We start from the raw sequence: 24,337 nt of genomic DNA, 5'->3' as shown, positions 1-24,337 counted from the left end.
AGTTTCTGAGGACAATTCAGTTTTAGGCTGATGTTTGTTTTAAACTAATTGTTCACTGTAGACTCTGCAAGATGTGTTTTGATCACTTGGCCATATAGTTCACTATATTTTGGGAGCATTCTACATTATGTTATTTATTTTTCATTTCATAAATAACATAATTAGAAAACATTGAATGATATCCAATCTTAGTCATACACAGAGTAGACCCATGGAAACAAATGGATTTAAATAACTTTATGTTCTATTTCTTAATTTTATTAATTTATTAAATGTATATCCCGCCCTTCCTCCATAGTAGGAGCCCAGGGCTGCAATTCAATTTACTCTGTAATGTAGCTTATCATGATCAGTGAGTTTCTGTTGAATATAATGCCAGAGTCCAGTTTTATATACTCAATCAGTGGAAACCAAAAAGAACATGCAAATGTCAAGACATTTCCAGATAATCAGTGACCACTGTGAAAGCACAAAAAACAAATAATCCTGGAGAAAGTTTATTTTATTTATCTATTTTATTTATTACATTTGTATATCGCCCCATAGCCGAAGCTCTCTGGGCGGTTTACAACTATTAAAACATAAAAACAAATATACAAATTTAAAAACACATTTAAAAACCAATTAAAACGCATGCTAAAATGCCTGAGAGAAGAGAAAACCTTTCCAAAGTAGCAGTGTTCTACTAGTAACAGGTGGCCTGTAAACCTGGGATCCAGTTCTCTTCAGCACATAGTCCACAACGTCAGGGGTCTGAGTCCAGGAGAATCACACTTGGTTAGCTTTGCATCTCTTTTTACTTAATTCTTAAAGCATTAGGGTTCCATTAAAGGTAATGAGGGTAGGACTAGGTCTAATGGTTTTAAGTTGCAGGAGCGTAGATTCAGATTGGACATTAGAAGGAACTTCTTGACAGTAAGGGCAGTTCGGCAATGGAACCGACTGCCTAGGGAGGTGGTGGGATCCCCTTCGCTGGATGTCTTCAAGCAGAGGCTGGACAGCTATCTGCGGGAGATGCTCTAGCTGTGGATTTCCTGCTGTGAGCAGGGGGTTGGACTCGATGGCCTACAAGGCCCCTTCCAACTCTATGATTCTATGATTCTAATGATAGACATTTGAATATCCAGTTGGTTCTCTTAACTTTTCCCTTATGACTTTTTGCACCCCAGGTGTTTTGCATGTGTGTTGTTCGACCTACACTGGCTACCAGTTGTTTTCCGAGCCCAATTCAAGGTGTTGGTATCGACCTTTAAATCCCTACACGGTTCCGGCCCAGTTTATCTTACGGAGCGCCTTCAACGCCACCAATTATGCCACCCGACAAGATCGGCCACACAGGGCCTTCTCTCAATCCCACCAACAAAAACAGCCAGATTGGCGGGTACAAGAGAGAGGGCATTCTCAGTGGCGGCCCCCACTCTTTGGAACTCCCTCCCACAAGATCTCCGGCACGCCTCTTCTTTAAATGTGTTTCGGAAAGCCTTAAAGACCTGGCTCTTTCAGCAGGCCTTCGGGGTATCTGGGGAGGGTTAATTGTTATAACTGAAATGCCTCCTGCCCAGTTTTAATATTGTTGCTGCAGATGTGTTGTTTTTATATTGTATTACTGTATTTTATCAATTGTATTTTAACAATTTTGTAAGTCGCCTAGAGTGGCCATTGGCCAGATAGGCGACGAAGAAATTAAATTTATTATTATTATTTATTATGTTCTGTCTGAGTCAGATGTTCCAACAAGTCCCTAGATGTTCCTATTTCTGTGTTTGTATGTGCCATATAGAACATGTTCATGTGCAGAGGAATTTCTCAGTTGAATGCTAATTCTCACTTCCCTGTTCTCTGACATTTTCCTTTGTCCTGCTTGTTTCCCTTTTTCCATTTTCACTTCAGCCCAATCACAAGCCTAACCACAAGCCATATTTCCTGTCATGGTACATCTATGAACTGTACTAAGTGCTGAAATAACCTCACACCCCCTACTTTATGTGCCTAAGCTACAGCCATATGCAATTTGATATTTACTACACAAGGTGAATGAGCTGGTTCAATATGGACCTCTTTGGGCATTATTCAAAGTCTTCCTTCAGAAAATCCAAGTGTTTCCCCATTGACGTACCTGGGGAAATGAAAGCAACAACGGCTATATCCTTTTTACTCATTGGCAAAATTGGATGAAATTTGCAGACATAGTTGCACCTTCTTGCACCAATGGCCAGATAGGCGACACATAAATTAAATTTATTTATTTATTTATTATTTATGAGGCCACCAAATATCAGACAGATAGATGCAAAGGGTCTAGTGCAAAGGGAATATTTAAGTTTAGGGGAAAAGTGATTCACACATGCACATGCACACACACACACACACACACATCTCAAAAATAGTGGGTTCTTTTGGAAATTATTATGAAAATAGCATACACCATAGAAATTCCCCCAGGTAAGTAACATAAACAATTTCAGATGAAAAAGTTTGAGGGCTTGTTTTTGTTTTCTTTTCAATTGACACCAACTAATAAGTTCCTTTTGTGCTCCTCCCAAAAGCACTGTGATTGGAATTAAAAAGGAGAGCACTGATAAAATTATTTATTTGTTAGCAGCAGTCACAAAACTATATTCCTTTCCTCTCCCTTCCCCCTGGCTTCCATTTTCATTTAATGAAGACCTTGGAGGGGAAATGTAACCATTTATAAACAGACAGCGAGACTGTAGGATTCTGTTTCCAGCCTCCAAATCTCTGAAATGGACCCGAAGCTGCAGAAGCAGCTCTATTAGCTTTGAGACATAATATGAAAACTGTGATTGACATGAGGCGAAGCCCGAGTTTCTGCAAAGCTGCCCACTTCAGTTTTTGATTTCAAGTTCATTTGAACTTGATATACACCCCTATTTAATATTACTTTAAGATCATATTCCTTGAAACATAATTATTTCAGCTTTGTATATATATTGGGCACAATCCAGATGTACTAGAATGTAAAAGAACTTTGTCCAAGGCAAAGCAATGTTTCCATAAGCATCTCAAAACAAATCAGGCTGGTCTTGAACCTTTAGGTCAGAGCTGGAGAGTCAGACTGCCTTAAAATCTGGTTTGGTTCATATTTAAAGATGAAGATACCTAATTTGCATATCCAGCAACAATACACAAACCGATACACAAATCCATATACCAGGGGAAAGTGTGCATAAAATGCATATATAAGTGAAAATAACATACAAAATGTGTTATATTAGTGAAGAGATTTGCAAAAATGTTAGGCAAGATTGCATTAAAATGTGTATGTTAGGAGAAATTCAGTGATGAATTTTCATGAGTTTTTTTCCCTTTTAATCGCAAATTTAGGTGGAAATGTGGAGAACTGAACTTCAGATTGAAAAAATGAGAAACAGAGAAACTACAGTTGGCTGCCATGCCTAACAGCAGGCAGGGGGAGAGAGAGAAAGGGGGAGTGATTTTTTCATAATTGTAGCTTTCAACCAGGGAATAACTTTACCTGGTTCTCCTTTTTATTGATTGATTGATTGATTGATTGATTGTACTTGTATGCCGCCCCATAGCTGAAGCTTTCTGGGCGATTTACGGCAATCAAAAACATTAAAACAAATATACAATTTAAAACACATATTTTAAAAACAATTTAAAACACAATTTTAAAATTTAAAACAATTTAAAACACATGCTAAAATGCCTGGGAGAAGAGGAAAGTCTTGACCTGGCGCCGAAAAGACAACAGTGTTCGCGCCAGGCGCACCTTGTCACGAGAGTCATTCCATAATTTGGGGGCCACCACTGAGAAGGCCCTCACCCTTGTTGCCATTCTCCGAGCTTCCCTTGGAGTAGGCACCCGGTGGAGGACCTTTGATCTTGGACGTGGTGTACGGGTGGGTTCGTATCGTGAGAGGCGTTCCATCAGGTATTGTGGTCCCAAGCCGTGTAAGACTTTATATGTCAATACCAGCACCTTGAATTGAGCTCGGAAACATACAGGCAACCAATGCAAGTGGGCCAGAATCGGTTTTATATGTTCGGACCATCTGGTCCCTGTTACCAATCTGGCTGCTACATTTTGCACAAGCTGCAGTTTCCGAACCGTCTTCAAAGGGAGCCCCACGTAGAGTGCATTGCAGTAATCTAATTTGGAGGTTACCAGAGCATGAAGCCAGGTTAGTTGGGCCACCAACCGAAGTTGGTAGAAGGCAGTCCGTGCCACCGAGGCTACCTGAGCCTCAAGTGACAGAGATGGTTCTAGGAGAACCCCCAAGCTACAAACCTGCTCCTTCAGGGGGAGTGCAACCCCATCCAGGACAGGTTGGACATCCACCATCTGGATCCACCATCCATTCGCAATGCACAAACTAGTCATTTCATGAAATGTGCTTTCACTTCCGGATGCAAGGGTAGATCTTTAGAGCAGGGGTGGGGAACCTGTGGCCCTCCAGCTGATGACAGAGTGCAATTCCCATCAGACCCAACTGGCTTCACCCAGATGGGAGTTTTAGTCCAGCAGCATCTGGAAGGCCACTGGTTTTCCACACCTCCTCTAAAGACATTAATAACTGATGACAGAAGTGGATAGTCCCCACCCCCAATCTAAATCTTTAAACCAGGGTTGTTATCTTGATTCTTTAGCTTTTTAATATTAGTTATCTGTTTTCTATACGACCTTACAGACAATGAAATTTTAACCGTTGTGCTTTTTCTTGCATGTAGAATTACAGCAGCTACGCAGATTCATGATGCCAGCAGTAGATCCCATGCTATCTTCACCATCCAGTATACTCAAGTTAGTCCCATTTTCCATTCCAGCATTTTTGACACTGATAAAGATAAAATGTATTGGCTTTGATTTGAACAATAAAGCCATTGTATCAAAATGGCTTGCATGCTCATAAATCTAGTCATTTTAAATTGGACTTCAAAGTGTTTATGTAGATTCCAGCATTTTCCTAACAGATGGAAATCTTTCAAGCATTTTAGTCCTTAGACTAGCATGCATTAGAGTACAATTAACTGAAACCCTCAGTAAGTATCACACTTTTGTGAAAATCATGGCATATGTTCTCATCTTGGATGGTGTTCTGGTGTGGTAAAATCCATGTCAGTTGATGTACATGAACTGGAGGGCTTATTTGGACTTCCCATGTAGCAGTTCTTATGCTAAACCTTCAACTGCTTTGTGAATTTCTTGGAGGATGCAGGAAAAACAAAAATTGTACACACATAAGAATAACTTAATTTTGTTTGAATTAGTGTGAATAACTAACACTTGAATTTGTTTCCCTTCAGGCTATATTAGAGAACAATCTGCCCTCTGAAATTGCAAGCAAGATCAACTTAGTGGACCTTGCAGGCAGGTAATATTTTGCCTTCTGAGATAGCATTCTATAAGCAATTGTTTTTAAACTTTTTAGGGAACAATTATCATATTGACTTGTTTCCCATGGGGCTCCTGTACAGTGCAGAGAACTCCAGGGCATGTTCACACATCCTGATTTGCTTTCACAAAGCGTACATGGAGGTTAGACTATGTTAGGTCTTTATTGAGCATTTGTTCTGATTTGTTTGCGGAGCAGTTATATGACAATGAATATTCATCCTGTATTGCTTTTTAAGATCTTTTTAAATCTTTTTTTTAAAGATTTTTTTTAATATATTTTAAAGTCTGTTTTTAAGATGTTTTAGAGTATTTTTAGTGTTTTGTTTGCCACCCTGAACTCCTTCTGGGAGGAAGGGCGGGAGATAGATAAATAAATATAGAAATAATCCTGATATGCTTGCAGGGTGTTCACGTCTTCCCATTAATCATTTGTTTATTACACACGTTAATGCAGTTCCCCATTGCTTTCCAAACCACAAAAAATCTGATTCTGCTTAAAAGTAGATTTGTGGCAATATGGTAACAGAGTGCTTTAATCCACTTTAATCATACAAACCTAAAGTTCCGGTATGCACTTGCATCCCTCCCGTAAAACAGTGACAGTCTGGAGGAACCCTGAGAGTTGTCTCTTGTGCATCCCTTTTGTGAGGCTCTCAGAGGAGTTTAAAATGGCAGGTGCATAATTAAATAATCACTTCCTTGTTTCTTATTGCCATAGTTTAACCTGAAGCATTTTCTAGAAAAGTTTAAAAGTTTTTACGACTGGTTTTTGATAGTGGTGAGAAACTGCTTGTTTTATTTTTTCCCCAGTTTTGTAGGGATTTTTTTTTGGCTTTCATTGTGTTTAAAGTTTGAATTTATACTCTTGGCTTTTATTTATTGTCTTTCTCAGAGCCGTGTTACTTACCGCCTTGTTTCCATTGTGTGTTTCAGTGAAAGAGCTGATCCTAGTTACTGTAAACATCGGATTATAGAAGGTGCCAATATTAACAAATCATTGGTTACTCTTGGCATTGTCATCTCTACATTAGGTATAGATAATGTTGCCCTTCATTTGAATAATAACTGGACACAAAGCTGCAGTACAAAGCACCATATTGAATTTTACTATAAAATTTACCAGACAAACAATCATGATGCTTCTTTGTATTCTCGCTTAGCATAGTAAATCAGTTAAATATTCATAAACTATTTCAGTGGTTTTCAAGGGAAACAACTTCTGCTTAGGATAATAAATGAAACCTTGGCCTCATGTGCATATCACAGTAAGCCAGACTAAGACCTAGTGGGAGCATGCAAACATGAGGGCTCCTGGAAAGGAGCTCCCAGCCACTTTGCTCCTCCCCAGATTATTTTTTCCTGCATTGTGCTGACCTAAACCAAGGTTTGGCTTAGTATGTCGTTCGAATCAAGGCTTGTGGTTAAGCTCTCTTCTCGCTAACCACCAGTTGTAGCCAAGAACAAACTTTTTAAACAGTGCAGTAGTGTGGTTTCTTTTCTTCATAAACTGGATGGAGATAACCTTTATGTGGGGAGACATCCAATCTACTTTCAACCTTTTTAAAAAGAAAAACCTCTGTAGGGCAGAGAGCTTCGGTGAAGTACAAAGCTGCTCAAGGAAGTTGAGTGTAAGCTATTTTCTGACTCCGAATAGCAATGGCTAACTTAGAAAACAGGAAGATGCCTCATGCCATTTTTTTAAAAAAAATATTGCTAGACGATTATCCTTGCATGGGAACTATACAATATGGGAGCATTTATTTCACATTTTTTTAAAAAAAAATGAAGAAAAGTAAAGTGAGTGAAGGAGTTGTGTCATTTATTAACATTATTATCTACTCTACTCATATTCCACCCAAGAACCTATTTGCAGTGGTGGCACTATTATCTGTTGGAAAATTGTATTTACTCAGGCCACATTCACACCATACATGTATTGAACTTTAAACTGTCATGGCTTCTCCAAAGAATCCTGAGAAATGTAGTTTGTGAACGGTGCTGCTAGGAGACCCCTATTCTCACAGAGTTTCAGTCAATTCCTCTTACCAGAGAACTCTGGGAATTGTAGCTCGATGAGGAGAATAGGGGTCTCCTAACAACTCTCAGCACCCTTCACAAACTACACTTCCTGAGATTCTTTGGGGGAAGCCGTGGCTGTATAAAGTGGAATAATAGTGGGCAAAATGTATGGTGTGAATGTGGTTTTCATGGCAAACCATCATGGTTTTAGTTTTGAGCAGATACAGTATCTCAGTGACACGAATGCTACATTTAGTAAAGATCTGTGGTTCTCCCACAACTATTGAGTGGTGACTGTATATTTAATACAGGGGTGGGATTACAGGTGTTGCTGGATTACAGCTCCCATCATCTCTGGCTATAGGCCATGCTGACTGGTGCTGATGGGAGTTGTAGTCCAACCACATCTGGAGGGCCACAGATTCACCACCACAGATTTATTATATAAGGTAGAGCCTTATTGTTGATTTCCCCTTTCTCAGCACAAAACTCTCAGATGTTCAGCAGCTGCCAGAGTATAAACAGCATAGCCAGTGAAGTGGATAGCAGCCACGTAGACAATCCCTCTGGAGGTAGTATCAGCAGCCACAGACGTCAAGCTTACATCCCATACCGTGACTCCATCCTCACTTGGCTTCTGAAGGATAGTCTGGGTGGCAATTCCAAGACCATTATGATTGCAAGTAGGTTCAAGATCTTATTTTCCTAACATTCTGCTGAAGAATATCACACTGCGATGGAAATTTTGGAAGGTTTGATGCTTAACTTCAAAATAAAAAGTGTTTATCTTATGGGAGGGTACAGTGTGATTCTTTGAGTTACAGGGAGGTTTCCTTATTCCTTAATACATCTAACAAGAATGCAAAATCTGTGTAGTGTAGACCTGGATTAATACAATATTAACTTAATATAGGATCTTGGGTTTTGCTAGTTTTGCAAAATTGGCTGCTGTGGAAAGAGCTCTTTTTCAGAGATGAAACTTTTAGTTATTGCTGCTTCACAGCAAACATGCAAAACCTTCAGTTATGAATTATATGCACAAGTCTGGGTGCAGATGGGAGGTTCCCTATAACAAACACTGTTATCCTATGGAAGAAACTCATGTATCGCCCACAAGGCCAAACCTCTTTCAAGATACGTGCAGCACGGAGCAGTGTGAAACTCCCACTGATCAATCACTCTCAGCCATAATATGAATATAGAACTACCTTTTTTATCTCTAAGTTGCCCCACCATTATTTATTTATTTAAACAGATTTATGTACCATCTTTCTATTGTAGGCAAAATACCCAAGGCAGCTAACATTTTTAAAAAAAACCCTACAGCTTGAAAAAGGAATTACACAAATTCATCGAGGATAAGTCTATTAATAGCAGCTAATTATAATGTTATTTATTTATAAAATATTTATATACTCCTATTCATAAAAATAACAAAGTGTTTTACAACATAAATACATGATAAAGCCATATAATTTAAATTTTAAATAAGAAATCATTAACTAACTATTGCAGAAAGATACCTTGCCTGCATAAGCCTGGTGACATAGAGGTTTTCAGCAAGCATTTTAAAAAGTCAGAACAGAAGGTGCTTGCTGAATCTCTGTTGGCAGGTAATTCCACAGGACTGGGCTGATGATGCTAGAGGCTGGATTTCTTGTTGTCAAATGAGCCTCACCAGCTTGGGGAATGACCAGTGATGCTCCTACAGATTATCTCAGTGATTGAGCTGGGATATAAGGGCTCAGGCAGTCCCTAAAATAACCTGGAACTAAGTTGGTCAGGGCTTTGTAAATTAGTATAAGGATCTTGAAGCTGGCTCAGTAGTAGATGGGCAGCCAGTGCAGATGTTTTAACAGTGGTGTCACATTTTGTTAGCCATGTGCCCTGATCAGCAGTCTGGCCCCTGCATTCAGCACCATCTGGATCTTATGAACCAGGCACAAGGGAAGCCCCACAAAAAGTGCATTGCAGTAATTCAGCCTTGAGGTTACCAGTGCATAGACTCCAGTGGTCAGGCTACGTTGCCCAGGAACGGCTGTAGCTGGTGAACTAGACGAAGCTAGTGAAAGGCACTACTAGCCACAGAAGTCACTTGAGCCTCTAATGATAGACATGTATCCAGGGTACCGCAAGCTGCATGCCTGCTCCTTCAGTGGGAGTGTGGCCCCATCCAGAACAGGTAACATTCTTCTAGATATGGGAACCACCCACCCAAAGAATCTCCATCTTCCCAAGATTCAAGCACCATTTATTGGCCCTTTACCACTGCGTTCAGACACTGATTCAGAGCTTTCACAGCCTCACTTGGTTCAAATGTTATGGAAAAGTAGAGCTGTATGTCATCAACATAGTGATGACACCTTGCTCCAAAACCCCTAATGACTGCTCCCAATGGCTTCATGTAGATCAGCCTTTTCCAACCTTTAGGTCCCCAGATGTTGCTGGACTGCAACTCCCATCAGCCCCAGCCAGCATGGACAATGGTCAGAAATTATAGGAACTGTAGTCCAGCAACATCTGGTGACCCAAAGGTTGGAAAAGGCTGATACAATGTTAAGTATCACTGAGGAAAGGATAGTACCCTGCGGAACTCCATAGTACAAGTACCAGGGGGATGAGTAGTACTCACCCAGTGCTACTGTCTGAACACTGCCCTATAGGTAAGAACGGAATCACTGTAATACAGGGCCCCTGATACTCATCCCACTGGGTTGGTCCAGGGGAAGATACCATGGTCAGTGGTGTCAAAAGCTGCTGAGAGATCGAACACAATAACAGGGTTGCACTCTCCCATCTCTCTCCTGATAAAGGTCATCCGTTAGGGTGACCACGGCTGATTTAGCTTCAAAACCAGGTCTGAATCCAGACTGTAGTGGATCTTGGTAATCAGTCTCATCCAGGAATCCACTATCATCCACTATCTTTAGGATCAGAGGCTCCATGCCTCTCAGAACTGGGGAACAGCAGTGGGAGAAGGTTACTGCGCTCATGTCCTGTTTGTGGGCTTCCCATAGGTGTCTGGTTGACCACTGTGGAGACAGGATGCTAGACTAGATAGGCCAGCCTTTCCCAACCAGTGTGCCTCCAGATGTTGTTGGACCACAACTCCCATCAGCCTCAGCCAGCATTGCCAATGTTCAGGAAAGATGGGGATTGTGGTCCAACAACATCTGGAGGCACGCTGGTTGGGAATGGCTGAGATAGGCCTTTAGTCTGATCCAGCAGGGCTGTCCTTAGTCATACAATAAAAGCAAGAAACAGGAGCAGTATATAAAATGGCCTAAAACAAGGGGCCAAATGCTTGTCAGAATAATAGTGTCTTGGCTAGGCTGGAGAGAGGTGACCAAAGAGACGTCCTAAGGAATTCCATAATTTAGGTGCTGCCACAGAAAAGGCTTTCTTCTCTATCCCAGCCAGTTACGTGTCTGCAATTGATGAGTAGCAACAAAGAGTGCTGAACTTAATGAGAGGCAGGCTCATATGAGAGGAGATGGTCCTTTAGATATCCTGTGTCCATGCCACTTTAAGTATAACAAACTGCAAATTCAATTTTGCCCAGTGCAGCTATTGTAAAATCAGTATCAAGGCCTCCCAAAGTCAAACACCCACGAAAACCCCTTGCTGCCACATTCTGGATCAGATGAAGTTCTGGTAACTCTTCATAGGCAGCCCCCTGTACGGTACATTGCAGTAATCTAATCTAGAACATAATTAAAGCATGTGTCACCATGTGTCTAACCTTCCTGAGATTGGGGGCTGCCATTAAGCTGTTCTTTACCATGAACCTGTGCTAGTAGGTTCCTTGTCTGCTTGTCTGTTTCCATGGAGCTTGGAATTTAAGAGACTTGTGTTGTGAGTATCTACTCCAAGGAAAGCCAGCCACCATGGCCCATCTTTTCAACAATATTCACTTTGTCAAAAATGTACATTTGATTTATGTGCTGTGATTTGTCCTGAATTAACAACACTCACACATGGCCAATAATCAGTGGGCGGCCCAAAAGTGCTTTCTAGTTTCAGTGCAAAATAGATCTTAAGATTTGATTTCAAATCCCAGCTTACCCCAGGACTCATCAGTTGGCCTTGGGCAAGACTGTAGATAGTGTAGTGAGAGTTTGGCTTGGAGGGCCAGTTGTGCAAAGGCAGGAGTGCTGTATTGTTTATACTCCCTTTCCTGCGCTTTGTACACCCTCTCCTGCCCTACTAGAAACACCCCATTTTCCACAGGTAGACTGCCACCAGGCGGGTATTATAGCTCCACCTAGCATCTGAAGGCAAGAATGTTCTGAAGTCAAGACTAGGGGCCTCAGGCCCCTCCCACTCTCCAGTTTATTCTTGCCTTCGTCTGAGGCAGTTGGATAACTAGAATCGCGTAGCGTATAGCTAAGTTTTCTGTGTTTGTGTTTTGTGTGACAGAGTGTGTGGGACTGATTGTTGTAGATTCCTCTTGTTCCCTTCCCTCTGTCATTGCCTTAGGAGTGTGGTTCTGATCGTTCATTCACTTCGTTCATTTTTATGTTTAGCTGGGATTTTTTGGGGGGGGGGTTGTGTGCGTGTTTGTCTTGCCCCTCCCCCTTGGTCCCTTTGTTGGGGATGGCCGCCGCTTCCCCTCCGTTGGCTGAGAGATCACTTCCGCTGTTCTCCCTTCCTTATACGGCGACGGCTTGTATTTTCCCAGCTGGGAGTCTGCGGCTGCGGCTCCCTCCTTAGCTCCACCGCTAAACCGTTTTTGTGCCGCTGGCTCAGCGGCGGCTCAAGCTGTTTCTTTTTAGCAGCCAGGATCCTGCGGCTGCGGATCCTCTTTTTCCCTGAAGCTCTGCTTCGACGCAGCGGTGCCTGCTTTGTTGGCACCCCCCCTGCTCACTACTGCTGCCGTTTGGAGAGCCAGCAACTGCTATCTCAGCCTAGGAGCACGCGCGGTTTTTCCTGGCGGGGTGACTGCGGCTGCCTTCCTCAGTTCCTCCCACCTCCCTCCCCGGCTAGCTATTGCGGCTGTTTGCACTGACCGCAGCTGACCTCTTAGCTCTCGGCGGCCGTTTTTTCTCTAGACGGCAGCGGTTCTCCCAGCTGGCCTTTAACGTTTCTGGTAATCTCAATCACCGTCATTGCTCCTTCCTTTCTCCAGCCACCATTTTGTTTCACTTTTTTCCCACTCTTTTGGAGGGTGCCATTTTGTTTTAGCCTTTTCCCCGCTCTTTTTCTCTGAAATCTACTGGTTTATCTCTCTGCCTGTGCTAGAGTTGTTTAGACCTGTGTTTTTCTTATTTTGTTCCAGTACAGATATATCTTGAGTTTTTCTTATTTTATTCAAGTATAGATAAAGCCTGCACAAGATCCTTCCGCATAGCAGCTGTACATCCTGCTGTGTGTGTACTGCAGTGTATTGGAATCAGTACATTCTCCCCCATCTGTGGGCGTGTACTAAAGCCTTCAAGTTTGCACATTCTCCCCCATCCGTGGGCGTGTACTGAGGCTATTTGGAACTGTGAATTCTCCCCCATCCGTGGGCGTGTACTGAACCCCTCTCAGAGATATCTGATGGCGGATCAACAGTCAGTGGCAACTCAGGCAACCAGGACAAAACGATCAGGCAAAACTACTTCGCACAAGTCAGCTAAGCATAAGCAACGCCAAGGCTGTTGCTAAAACTAAACATCTGTCAAGCCACAGCACTTCCAAGCGAGCACCTTACATGTCTTCTCTAGCTTCTGAGGATGTAGGCCAAGAACAATTAACAGCCCTTTTTCATTCCCCTGCCCGGTTGTCTGGGGATGAATTTGAGGGGTTCCCTGCCCAGCCAGCGGTCAGTTGCCCGCCTCCACCTATATTGCCCCCTAGGGCTCATTCATCTCTTCAGCCTGATGAGCTCCCTGTAAATTTGCCTCAACAAGGGCAACCATCATTGAACCAGCCGGGCCACTCAGACCATCCTACCCCACCGGGCCTGCAGTTGTCTCCTGAGTTTCTCTCTCTGTTACAGGACATGCTATCATTTTTTTCTCAAGCGCAGTCACAATTACAGGTCACTGCCCTTCATCAGCGGAGCGTACACAGTCAATCTGGCACTTGGGGACACTACGTAGCCAATGAGGCAGATCCATCCTGCTCACCAAACCCTTTCAACGTTGCCAGGGGCAGGTTTGGCGATGCGATTACCGGTTTGGAGGATCTATCGTATACTATGCAAGCCGAAGGAGACGAGTGGAGTGATCAGTCAGAACAGGAGGAGGATGCATCCTATCGCCTGTTTGATGCAGCCAATTATCATCCCCTTGCTCATAGAGTTTTGAACACCTTAGGCCTCCAACCTCTGCAACCTGCAGCTGCCACTCCCCTTGTTAAGGGGGCCAAGGTTTTGAAATCCCCCAAATCAATGGAGCACTACCTCCCTGTGCCAGATCTGATCAACAAACTGACCAAGGATGAATGGTCTCGCCCGCTGCAGACACGCCGTTTCATGGCCCTTTCTGACAAGCTTTACACCTTGGCTCCAGAGTTTACAAATCGGCTGGCTGTCCCTTGTATAGACGAGCCAATTTCTAGTTTGGTTTCTCGATCCCTCCTGCCGAGGGACGCCTCTGAGCGTTGACTAGACTTTGCCTTACGTAAAAACCACGAGTCTACCGCCTTTGCCATGCGGGCTGCTGCTTCAGCTTCCATCTTCTCAAGGACGTCAATGATGTGGTTAGATGACCCCAATCCCGATCCAGTCTCTCTAAGACGGACCCTGGTGAAACTATGCAAGACAGCGGCATTTGTAGCAGATGCCACCTTGGATTCAACTCAGCTGGGAGCAAGAGCCATGGCTGCTCAGGTGGTGGCTCGGTGAACTCTCTGGCTCTATCACTGGGAGGCTGACTCTACAGCCAGGGTCAACTTGTCAAGGGCACCTTTCGCTGGATCATTACCCTTCAGGGAGGAAGCCCTAAAAGCAGTATTAGTGGACCCCAAGGATGCTCGGAAGCCTGACTTGGCCACTGCCCAAAATGATGATCGCAGGCAGTTCAGACATTTCGCCCCATACCATGCGTTCCAGGCCTTTTCGAGGAACGCGGTCCGGGGGATGAGGCTGCGATTTTCGAGCCACCGACTTCTGTTCCTCCAGGGGAGTTTGGCACAGACAACGTTACCCGGGCAGAGGTCAGTACCAGGGACGCAGAGGTACCTCAACATCTTTATATCATGGAGGGGTTCGCCAGCGCAGACAATACTGACACGATCGCGGTCGGGGGCAGATTACTTCTGTTTGCAAACCACTGGTGTCCCATCCAGAGTCGATACCAGGAGACTGAGACGCTGGTGCAAGTAAATCTCATTTTATTAGAGTAATGGGTACATCAAAAGCAGTGCGCTTCATAGAAAACCCTACATTAACTCACCAGGAATCCCTAACTACACTCTTGAGATGCTCTGCGACGTAAGAAGAAAGTTGACTCAACACCACCCTCAGTACTCAGCAGACTTATATAGGGAAAGTTTTTGAGTGCAATCTCTCACTCCTTCGCACACCCGCCCTCTGCCCGGTACGCTTTTCCCGCCGCCGAGAGCGAGGTGAGGGGGGGCAAGCCTCCATGGGCTCATCAGACGAAACAGGGTCCTTATCAACAGTCCAGGAAGTAGAGGGCTGAGAAGCATCAGGCATCTCTAAGTTACTGCGGGACAAAGGGGGGGTTACTGCTAATTCACGGCTTGGTGAAGGAGGAGTTACTGCTCTTTTGGAATCCTCCCCTAACTGATCCATTGGGATGGTTGAAGGCTGAGCGCTGTCCCCAAGGGGGGCTGGGTCACCCATGGGAATTGGCGGCGCATCTAACACACTCCTTTCTTAATGTCTGGAATAGACACAACAACAGCTGGATCTTCCACGCCTTCTGGCAGTTGAGGCATCTGCAACTCATGCCTTCCCCCTCCCTGCCCTTCCAGAGAGAGCTGGAGCTCAACAACTGGCTGCGTCTGACACAGGTCCCTTGGATCAGAGATCTTTTTCGTCACGGCTATGCACTAGAGTTTTGGGCAACCCCTCCAGACAGATTTCATCCCTCCCCTTGTCCCAAGGCTCCATCCAGACACTACATCATGCAGAAAGCCATACATCACCTCTTGGACATAGTGGCAATAGAGCCAGTCCCCACAGCAGAGAGGTCGGAAGGGGTGTACTCCCTCCTGTTTGCAGTGCCCAAACAAGATCTGTCATGGAGGGCGGTGTTGGACCTCAAGTTCATCAACCGTTTCGTAAAGTATTGCAGGTTCAAAATGGAATCCCTCCACTCCATTACAGAAAGCCTTCACGAAGGAGATTTCCTGGCTTCTGTCGACCTAAAGGAAGCATACCTCCACGTGCCTATTTGCATAGCTCACAGAAAGTTCCTTTGGTTTGCCTTCGGCCCCCAGCATTTTCAATGAGTGATGCCATTCGGTCTCTTGTCCACCGCGAGAGTCTTCACCAAGGTGCTACTCATTTTGGTGGCTTACCTCCGCCTACAAGGGTGCATATCTACCCCTACTTAGATGATCTATTAATACGGGCAAGTTCCATGGAGCTGGCTCATCTCCATCTGACCCTCACGCTCCTTGTTTTGCGGATCCATGGTTGGCTAGTCAGTCTCGACAAAAGTCACCTCCAGCCAACCCAACAACTACAATATCTAGGAGCAATGCTAGACACCTTATAGGCGATGGTCTTTTTGTCTTCAGACCGCATCACAGCCGTCAGAGATATGGCACTCCTTTTGATGCGTCGTTCAAGTGCAGATGTGATGCTTCTAGCAAAGGCTGTGGGAATGTTGGTGTCTACCATCCACATTGTACCATGGGCACGAGCTCATACTCGCCAACTTCAGTGGGCCTTATTACCATTCCAGCAGGACATTGCCAGATCCAACCACCAAACAATCTTCGTGGATCATGCACTGCGTTTTTCCTTCCACTGGTGGACGATAGTCCAAAATCTCAACAGGGGCACTCCATTCAGAGAACCCCACAGTACTGTTACAACCACAGATGCCAGTCTCACCGGCTGGGGAGCCCACTGCAACTCCAAGTTTGTTCAAGGGGTTTGGTCCGACGTCGAGCGGACTCAGAGTATCAGTTGGCTGGAATTGAGAGCTGTCCACTTAGCTCTTCTTCATTTTCAGTCTCTATTCCCCTTGGACCATATTCTCATTCGAACGGTCAATACATGTGCGAAATCTCATTTAAACAGACAAGGGGGAACCAGGTCTCGTTCCATACAGAACCTAGCCTACCAAATATTCGAGTGGGCAGAAAAACGTCTGAAATCCTTGAAAGCAGAACATCTCAGAGGAATTTGGAATGTGACAGCAGACTGGCTCAGCAGACAACAGGTCTTTCCGGGAGAATGGAAACTTCATCCGACGATATTCCATCTTCTTCAATGTTGATTCAGCGTTTTCTCAGTGGATCTGTTTGCCTCCAGTCTCAATTTCCAGCTGCCCAGGTATTTCGCACGGTACCTGGACACAACAGCGGAAGCAGTGGATGCTCTATCGATACCATGGCCAGACGGCCTGCTGTATGCATTTCCTCCAATACCACTTCTGGCCAGAACTCTGAGGAAGGTTCGACGTGAGAGGGCCAAGTTGGTTCTAATAGCCCCGTATCAGCCCCGTCGACCGTGGTTTTTGGACCTCCTTGCCATGTCAGTGACAGACCCTTGGACGCTCCCAGTCAGGCCAGACTTCTTATCACAGTGTCCAGTATGGCATCAGGACCCCAATTGGCTCAACCTAACAGTTTGACTTTTGAACGGGGACATTTGAGGTACACAGGCCTATCTAAAGAGGTAATTGACATTATACTGACCTCTAGACGTCCCGTCTACCACTCGTATATATCAGAATACTTGGGTGGCATTCTCCAGGTGGTGTCAGTCCCAGACCTTCCATCCTTCTCAAACCACAATACAACAGGTGTTGCAATTCCTTCATAAAGGCCTAATGATGGGGCTTAAACCCAACACCTTACGTTGACATGCGTCCACTTTATCGTCCATTCTCTCAGTTTCATCCACTGATACTCCTATTGCCTCGCACCCTCTTATCAAATGTTTTCTGAGGGGAGACGCTCTACGTTCGCTGGCTGTATCCCATCGCTTTCCTTCATGGAGTTTGTTAAAGGTTCTGCAGGCTCTACAATGCCCTCCATTTAAACCCCTTAGGACTGTGCCATTACGTCTGTTGTCATTCAAAGTCTTGTTCCTGATAGCGATCACCTCTGCGAGAAGAGTCTCAGAATTGGACGCATTGTCTTCCGCCCACCATCTTTGTGTTTTTCATAAGGCCAATTCAGCCTTTCATTGCAACCAGGACATCATTCTTCCTTCCTTTTGCCTGAATCCCATCCATCCCCTGGAGAAGGCTTGGCATTCGTTAGATGTCCGGAGGGCCCTCAAGACCTACTTGTCTTGAACCCAGGATATAAGACTAACTGAGTCCTTGTTTGTATCCTTTCATCTGTGATCTGTGGGGAAGAGAGTAGCTAATTCTACCTTATCTCGCTGGTTGCGCGCATGTATTACCTTGGCTTATGAGTCTCTTAAGCTTCCTATTCCTTCTAGAATTCTACTAGATCAGCAGCCACTACGGCTGCTTTTGCAACCAACGCTCCCCTTGCAGACATTTGCAGTGCGGCTGTTTGGTCTACCCCAGATTAGTTTATAAGGCATTACAAAATAGACCATTATGCCTCCTTTGGTAGGTGGGTGTTGCAACAGGTTCTCAATGATGATTAGGATGTGGGTGGTCCCTCCCCGTTATGGGCTGCTTTGGTACATCCCGCTTGATGGCAGGCTACCTGTGGAAAATGGACCATTGGTCTCACCTGAAGGGTGATTTTCACAGGTAGACTGCCATCACAACCCTCCCCGTTGGAGGATATCTAGGGATTTTCCATCTGTTTCTATATATTTCTGTTTACTCCATAAGGTTTAGGTTCTATGTAATGAAGTCAAGACCTTCTGAATCTGTTATATTGAAATGTTAGTATTGTATTATTATGGGATCGCAATTTTGTTATTTCCTTGTCCGTTGGCCTTTTTTCATACATTTTTAGATATCTCTCTCTGGACTCATCGCGAATGAACTGGAGAGTGGGAGGGGCCTGAGGCCCCTAGTCTTGACTTCAGAACATTCTTGCCTTCAGATGCTAGGTGGAGCTATAATACCTGCTTGATGGCAGTCTACTGTGAAAATCACCCTTCAGGTGAGACCATTGGTCCAATTTCTATTCTTGGCCATTTTCACGCAGACAGGCTGAATTCAAAATAGGGTATATATTCTCTTATGTAGCTCTTGTGTGCAGGAATAAAAAGTGTAATTTGGTTTTGCAGTCAAAATATTATTTGCACAGTTTTTTTTTTAATCTATAGCTATCTCACCTGCAAGTTCTTGTTACATCGAGACCATGAGTACCTTGCGATATGCCTCAAATGCTAAAAACATTATAAACAAACCCCGGGTAAATGAGGTAAGCTATCATGCTATTTTGTTATGTTTTCTTAATAAATATTTTTCTCCATGTATCAAATCAACCAGAGCATCTCTTACAAAAGCACAATAAATAAATTGCCGTCCTGGGCTCCTGCTGATAGGAAGGGCAGGATATAAATCTAATAATAAAAATAAATTAATTAATCAGTGTGGGGCTCAGCTTTTTATCTTATATGTGTGCATGTTAAAATGCTATTGTTTGTTTAAATGTTGCATTGTTAGTTCTAATTCCTTATACTCAAGGTAGTTTTTCATCATATATGTACCTACTACACATGCTCATACCAATTATCATCACGGTTTGGATTTTAACACAGAGGGAAGGGGGAGATTCAGTACAGATATTCTGTACAGTAGGCAAAGTATGAATTTGGCATGAGAGCCATTATTTCTCTCTCTCCTTCCCCCCCATTGTCATTTATAAATAATATATGGAATTCTGGGAAACATCCAGTGGATTTCTTTTAGAACAAGCTGTATGAAATCAGTTGCTTCCATCATTTCATAGGATTGTTGTACTGTTTTTTAAAAAGTGTGTTTGTCCTCTTAATTTTTCAGGATGCAAATGTAAAGCTGATTAGAGAATTGCGAGAAGAAATAGATAGATTGAAGGCTATGCTGATGAGCTTTGGGCTGGTGCGTACAAATGTTTATTTATATGGAATTTAAATGAACCATTCATTAGAGGTGTGGGCTTATGTGTGTGTTAAGGGGAATGTAAATTGAGTGGTTAACATGCATAATAACTGACCAATTCGCATATTCACGAGGCGTGATGGAAAATGTGCATATTAACCTTCAGTGAAGAGGGAATTGTGCACTTTCCCGGTCAATATACATAATCTCCAATAGGTCTTGGGAAATGTGCATATATCAGTTTAGTTTTGTACATTGTCTGACCACTGTGCATAATCTCCAACAGGACTTGGGGAATGTGCAATGTACAGTGTTGCAGTGCAGATGTCACTTGCTAATACAAAATTATAAAGTTGATATAATTTCTTTTTAACTGTTTTTAATGTTGTATATTTACCAAAACAATGAGTTTTTTCAATTTTATTAAGATTGGATATTTTTAGGCTAGTCTTGTTTTGAGCCCTACATGCACTGTGAAAGCATTTTTAGTTGTTCTTGATTTTAGAATTAGATGTCTCCAAAAGAGTGATGACCTCTTTGAGACTTTAAAGGCAAAATCTTCAATCACACCAGATTCAAAGGAATCACCAAAAGAAAAATCCAGGAATATACTTGGTTCTTACACAGAAATCCACATGTGTCTGTGTGTGTGTCTGTCTAAAATGTTAAACAGAACAGAGCTGCTGCCCATTTTTACAAGTGCCACTTTGTTTTGCATTTCCCTTGTCTGTAAATAAAATATTGTTAGTACTAGTACTAGTAATAGTAATAATAATAATTTAATTATGTAATTTATATCCCGTCTTTCCTCCCAGTAGGAGCCCAGGACAGCAAGCAAAACCACAAAAAACTCTAAAACATCTTAAAAACAGACTTTAAATATATTAAAACAAAACAGCTTTAAAGCATCTTAAAAAGCAATTATATTGAATTTAAAAACCTGATCTCTTACACTTTCTATACTGCATTAACAATATTTCAGTCAATGCCATTCTAGTTCAGATTAGCAGCCTACAGAGACAGCAGTCATGAATCTCCTTTCTGATGTCTGGCTTCTGATGGCTTTGTAGTTAACACTGCTGAGTCATCTCAGAGAATTTCAGAGACTTTGTGGAAATGGCAGACTCCTGGTGGAGTCTGTCCATGAAGTCCTGGAAAAAGGTGACATCAAATTTGAGTCCATGCACTTATGTAAAGAAAAGACAGATTTATCTTTAAGATCCAGGTTTTCCTCTCCACCCCTGCCCAACCTTCAATTACTGTGATTAGAAATACTTTGTAAGTAGATAAGAATAGTCAAATATAGAACAATTCTGACACGAATCTTTATGTTCTGACTTTAGGAAGGTAAAACCATTAGATCATTTTGTCTTCATTCTGAATATGGAAACATCTCTCTGATATTTGTTTCTACAGAGGAATTCTAGTCCTTCATGGAGTGATGACAGAGAAGGAAATCTAACAGAATTAGTTCTTCAGAATGAACTTAAGGTATGTACACTTAATAGTTTCCCCAATGGCTGTGTGGCATTTATATTGAAGTGTATATGTATAGTTTAGCAAATTTCCCAAAGACTCTTTCTGAAATCCCCATGTGGAGTGTCCTCTTGAGCAGAGTGACTGTATGGAGAAAGCCACTTTAAGGTGTTAGAGTCTCAAACTGGGAACTCCTGCAGTATTCAAGCATCCTTGTACCATTGTTACAGCTTGCAAGTGGAGAAAACTGCTGGCTTGAACTTGACTAGATTGCAGTCATCACTAGAAATGGTTGGGATCATGCGACAAGGAATCAACAGAGCCCCAGTTTGGCTCTATAAAGCTTCTGACTCAGCTTGGCTCCTCTGTCTGGGCAATTTATAATTCCATGCAGATCAAGTTTCCCACCTATTTGACTGCTGTGGAGCCATCTTCTTGCTTCTAGAATGCTATTTACAAACATGCTGATGAGCACTCTTTCCCAGCAAGAGAGTAATTTGTGTCCTTTTGTAATTTCATACTTGCTTGCAGAAAAAAATGGGTTTACATTATACTATTAAAATAAGCACATTTTTCCCCATTTACTGTCTCCAAAGATTGAGCAGTTGACCAAAGACTGGACAGAAAAGTGGATTAACAGGAAAGCTATTATGGAAGAATACAATGTGGATATCAACAAGAAAAAAGCTGGAGTGATGATAGACTCCAGTTTACCTCATTTAATGGCCATGGATTATGATATCCTTAGTACGGGAGTTATGCTCTATCATCTCAGGGTGAGATAGAATCCAAGTATTTATTTACTTTCAAATGTCAACAGTTATATTGAATAGAGAGAAAAGGTTGATTCTACTGTGTTTGTTTAATAGCACTAATGTGGACACAAATAATTTGAAATGATATAAAGCTTCAAAATTGTGAGATGAGAAAAAATAATTGCATTCTTCTTTAAGAAGAGTTTAAATGGAAGCTAAACAATGGTGCATCTAAATTTTGCACCTCAGTTAATATTTCCATTCATTTGTCTAGCAAACAAAAGGGAAGGTTATATTATCTGTGCTTAATGCTAGCATATAGACTGCATTATTGCCATGCAGAAACAGAAGAAATTCCTGCTTTGGGGGAGGGAACTTAAAAAATGAAGAGAATGTCTGGTATCCAACAAAAGTGCTTCTGCTAGTGCAAGGATTTCTGCTTTCACAACTAAACTTATCTTCTTTCATCTCTTCCTGCATACTTCCTGTATTCTCTCCAAATCTGCCTAGAGGGTTGGGGAGAACCACAGAACAAATTTATGGGGCGGGAAGGTTAGAGTGGTATTGCATTCAGGTCTTGCTTTTAGGCTTCCTTTAGGCATCTGGCTGGCCACTGTCAGAACAGGATGCTGGACTAGATGGACCATTAGTTTGAACCAGCAGGCTCTTCTTATGCTGTTATGTACTTCTTACAACAAAGTTTCTTTTTGGAACGTAAGAATGAAATCCTTTGCATGCTTATCATGAGTAGATAACTCAAAAACAATGTAAGCAAGAGTGAGAAGATGAATTGCAGAAGAAAAAGAAGGCAGTGATCCTATGCCTTTATTGATAATATAATTTTTATTCTCCTGTGCATGTAAAGATGACCTTTATATGCACAGGAGCTAGCTCCACCTAGCGGTTGAAGGCAGAAACAGTGCTGTTCAATTTTGCAGGGACTTTGTTTCCTGCAGCTCCTTATCTCCTTTCTGCCTTCACCAAAGATGATTGACTTCACTCTCTGCTCTCTTGGTTCAGGCCTGTATATTTCTATGTTTGTTTGTCTTTAGTTGTCATTCTCCTTGGGTCGGTTTGATCCTTTCTCCCATTCCCATGGGTGTTCATATACACACACATATGGATATATATATATATACATACACACATATATGGAGATACACACACACACACACACACACACATGTAAGAGGAGCGGGGGACCACAATACTTCAGCTGTGAGGGAGGGAAATACCTCTCAAACCAAATTCTTTACGTGCCGGCAGGCACACGGAAGAATCTTGCCCACCTGAAACACTAAGCATTGGCTTTCCTTTTCTTCCCTCCACTTCATCCGAGGCCGCAGCAAGCACAGAGGAGTGTTTCTCAGCCACCAGCAATTATCTGGCCGCCTACCCCACTTCACCTCCTCGCCACCAGAGCCATCTGTGGCCACCAAGCCACTACATTGCCACATCCACCTTCCTCCCTCCCCATTGTCCTTCCTCACTGTAGGCCACAGTAGGCCCACGAGTAGGCTGCAGTAGGGCCAACGAAGCCTGCCAAGCCGCTACATTGCGGCATCCACCTTCCTCCCCCCCATTGTCCATCCTCACAGTAGGCTACAATAGGCTCCCCGAGTAGGCCGCAATAGGACCAATAAAGGCCCAACAGAGCCACTGTGGTTGCGCCATTGGGACAGAGATCCCATGGCTTACTCTACTCTGGTCTCAGAACCCTACATAGGAGCTAAGCTGTTGGCTGACGCCGCCCTCGCAGACATCCTGGAATCTAAAGAAAAGAAGAAATCCCTCAACCAGGAAAAGAGACTATAGAAGGTCCTTTCGGAGAATCTTCATCCTTATCAGACATCCTAGCCCTTTCGAGGCTCCAGGCCATTGGGAAGGGCTAAGCAAGGCTGACCCAGCCGCCCCTTCTGGAATAGACAGAGCAGCCAGGTCAGGGGCCAACAGGACCGGATTCGGGTCTTTATTGCGTGGAAACAAACACCAATTCTGGCACCTGCACCACTCTAGTGGGAGGTCACCTCCACCGGTTCGCCCTTCGATGGAGGGACATATCATCAGACCAATGGGTGCAGCAGACCCTCTGGCATAGGCTACATCTTGAATTCACATTCTCCCCTCAACCAAGGTTCATACTGCCTCCCAGCTTGACATCTCCACACAAAAGTGAGAGGATCCTCCAGGCAATCTCTCACCTGCTGCAGATAGCAGTAATAGAACCTGTTTCCACAGGAGAGTTTTTTGGGAAACTACTCACTCTTTGTTACAGTTGGGAGAAAAGAGTTTCTTCAGAGCGATACTCGACCTGCACAACCTGAATGAGTACGTCACATGCCACAAGTTTTGCATGGACACCTTTACCTCACCTCAATAGACTTAAAGGAGGCGTGCCTACATACCCCTATTTTTCCAAATCACCGATGCTACCTCAGGTTCACAGTAGAGGGAGACCATTTCCAATACAGGTCCAGGCCCTTCGGTCTGTCATCCACCCCCAGGGTCTTCACATAGTTGTGGTGACCCTGATGGCATGCCTCAAGACGCAGGAACTACAC

General features: G+C 43.3%; 1 protein-coding gene across 4 annotated transcripts in view; it reads left to right on the top strand.

Moving 5' to 3' along the window:
• Nucleotides 1–24,337, top strand: part of STARD9 (StAR related lipid transfer domain containing 9) — a 217,018-nt gene that overhangs the window by 99,025 nt on the left and 93,656 nt on the right. For 2 of the 4 annotated variants that reach the window (XM_061611273.1, XM_061611277.1), the window contains 8 exons: nucleotides 4,714–4,786; nucleotides 5,290–5,357; nucleotides 6,314–6,411; nucleotides 7,882–8,082; nucleotides 18,789–18,886; nucleotides 19,468–19,545; nucleotides 20,962–21,036; nucleotides 21,618–21,797. In XM_061611273.1, coding sequence (XP_061467257.1) covers nucleotides 4,714–4,786; nucleotides 5,290–5,357; nucleotides 6,314–6,411; nucleotides 7,882–8,082; nucleotides 18,789–18,886; nucleotides 19,468–19,545; nucleotides 20,962–21,036; nucleotides 21,618–21,797 — 871 coding nt within the window. Of the gene's footprint in view, nucleotides 1–4,713; nucleotides 4,787–5,289; nucleotides 5,358–6,313; nucleotides 6,412–7,881; nucleotides 8,083–18,788; nucleotides 18,887–19,467; nucleotides 19,546–20,961; nucleotides 21,037–21,617; nucleotides 21,798–24,337 lie in introns of those variants that run through there. The other 2 variants (XM_061611274.1, XM_061611275.1) reach the window with 2 other exon arrangements.

The sequence above is a fragment of the Rhineura floridana genome, chromosome 2, assembly GCF_030035675.1.
Source record: "Rhineura floridana isolate rRhiFlo1 chromosome 2, rRhiFlo1.hap2, whole genome shotgun sequence".
Taxonomy (NCBI): Eukaryota; Metazoa; Chordata; class Lepidosauria; order Squamata; family Rhineuridae; genus Rhineura; species Rhineura floridana.
Note: the sequence above shows the minus strand (reverse complement) of the source record. Positions and strands in the feature narration are given on the sequence as shown.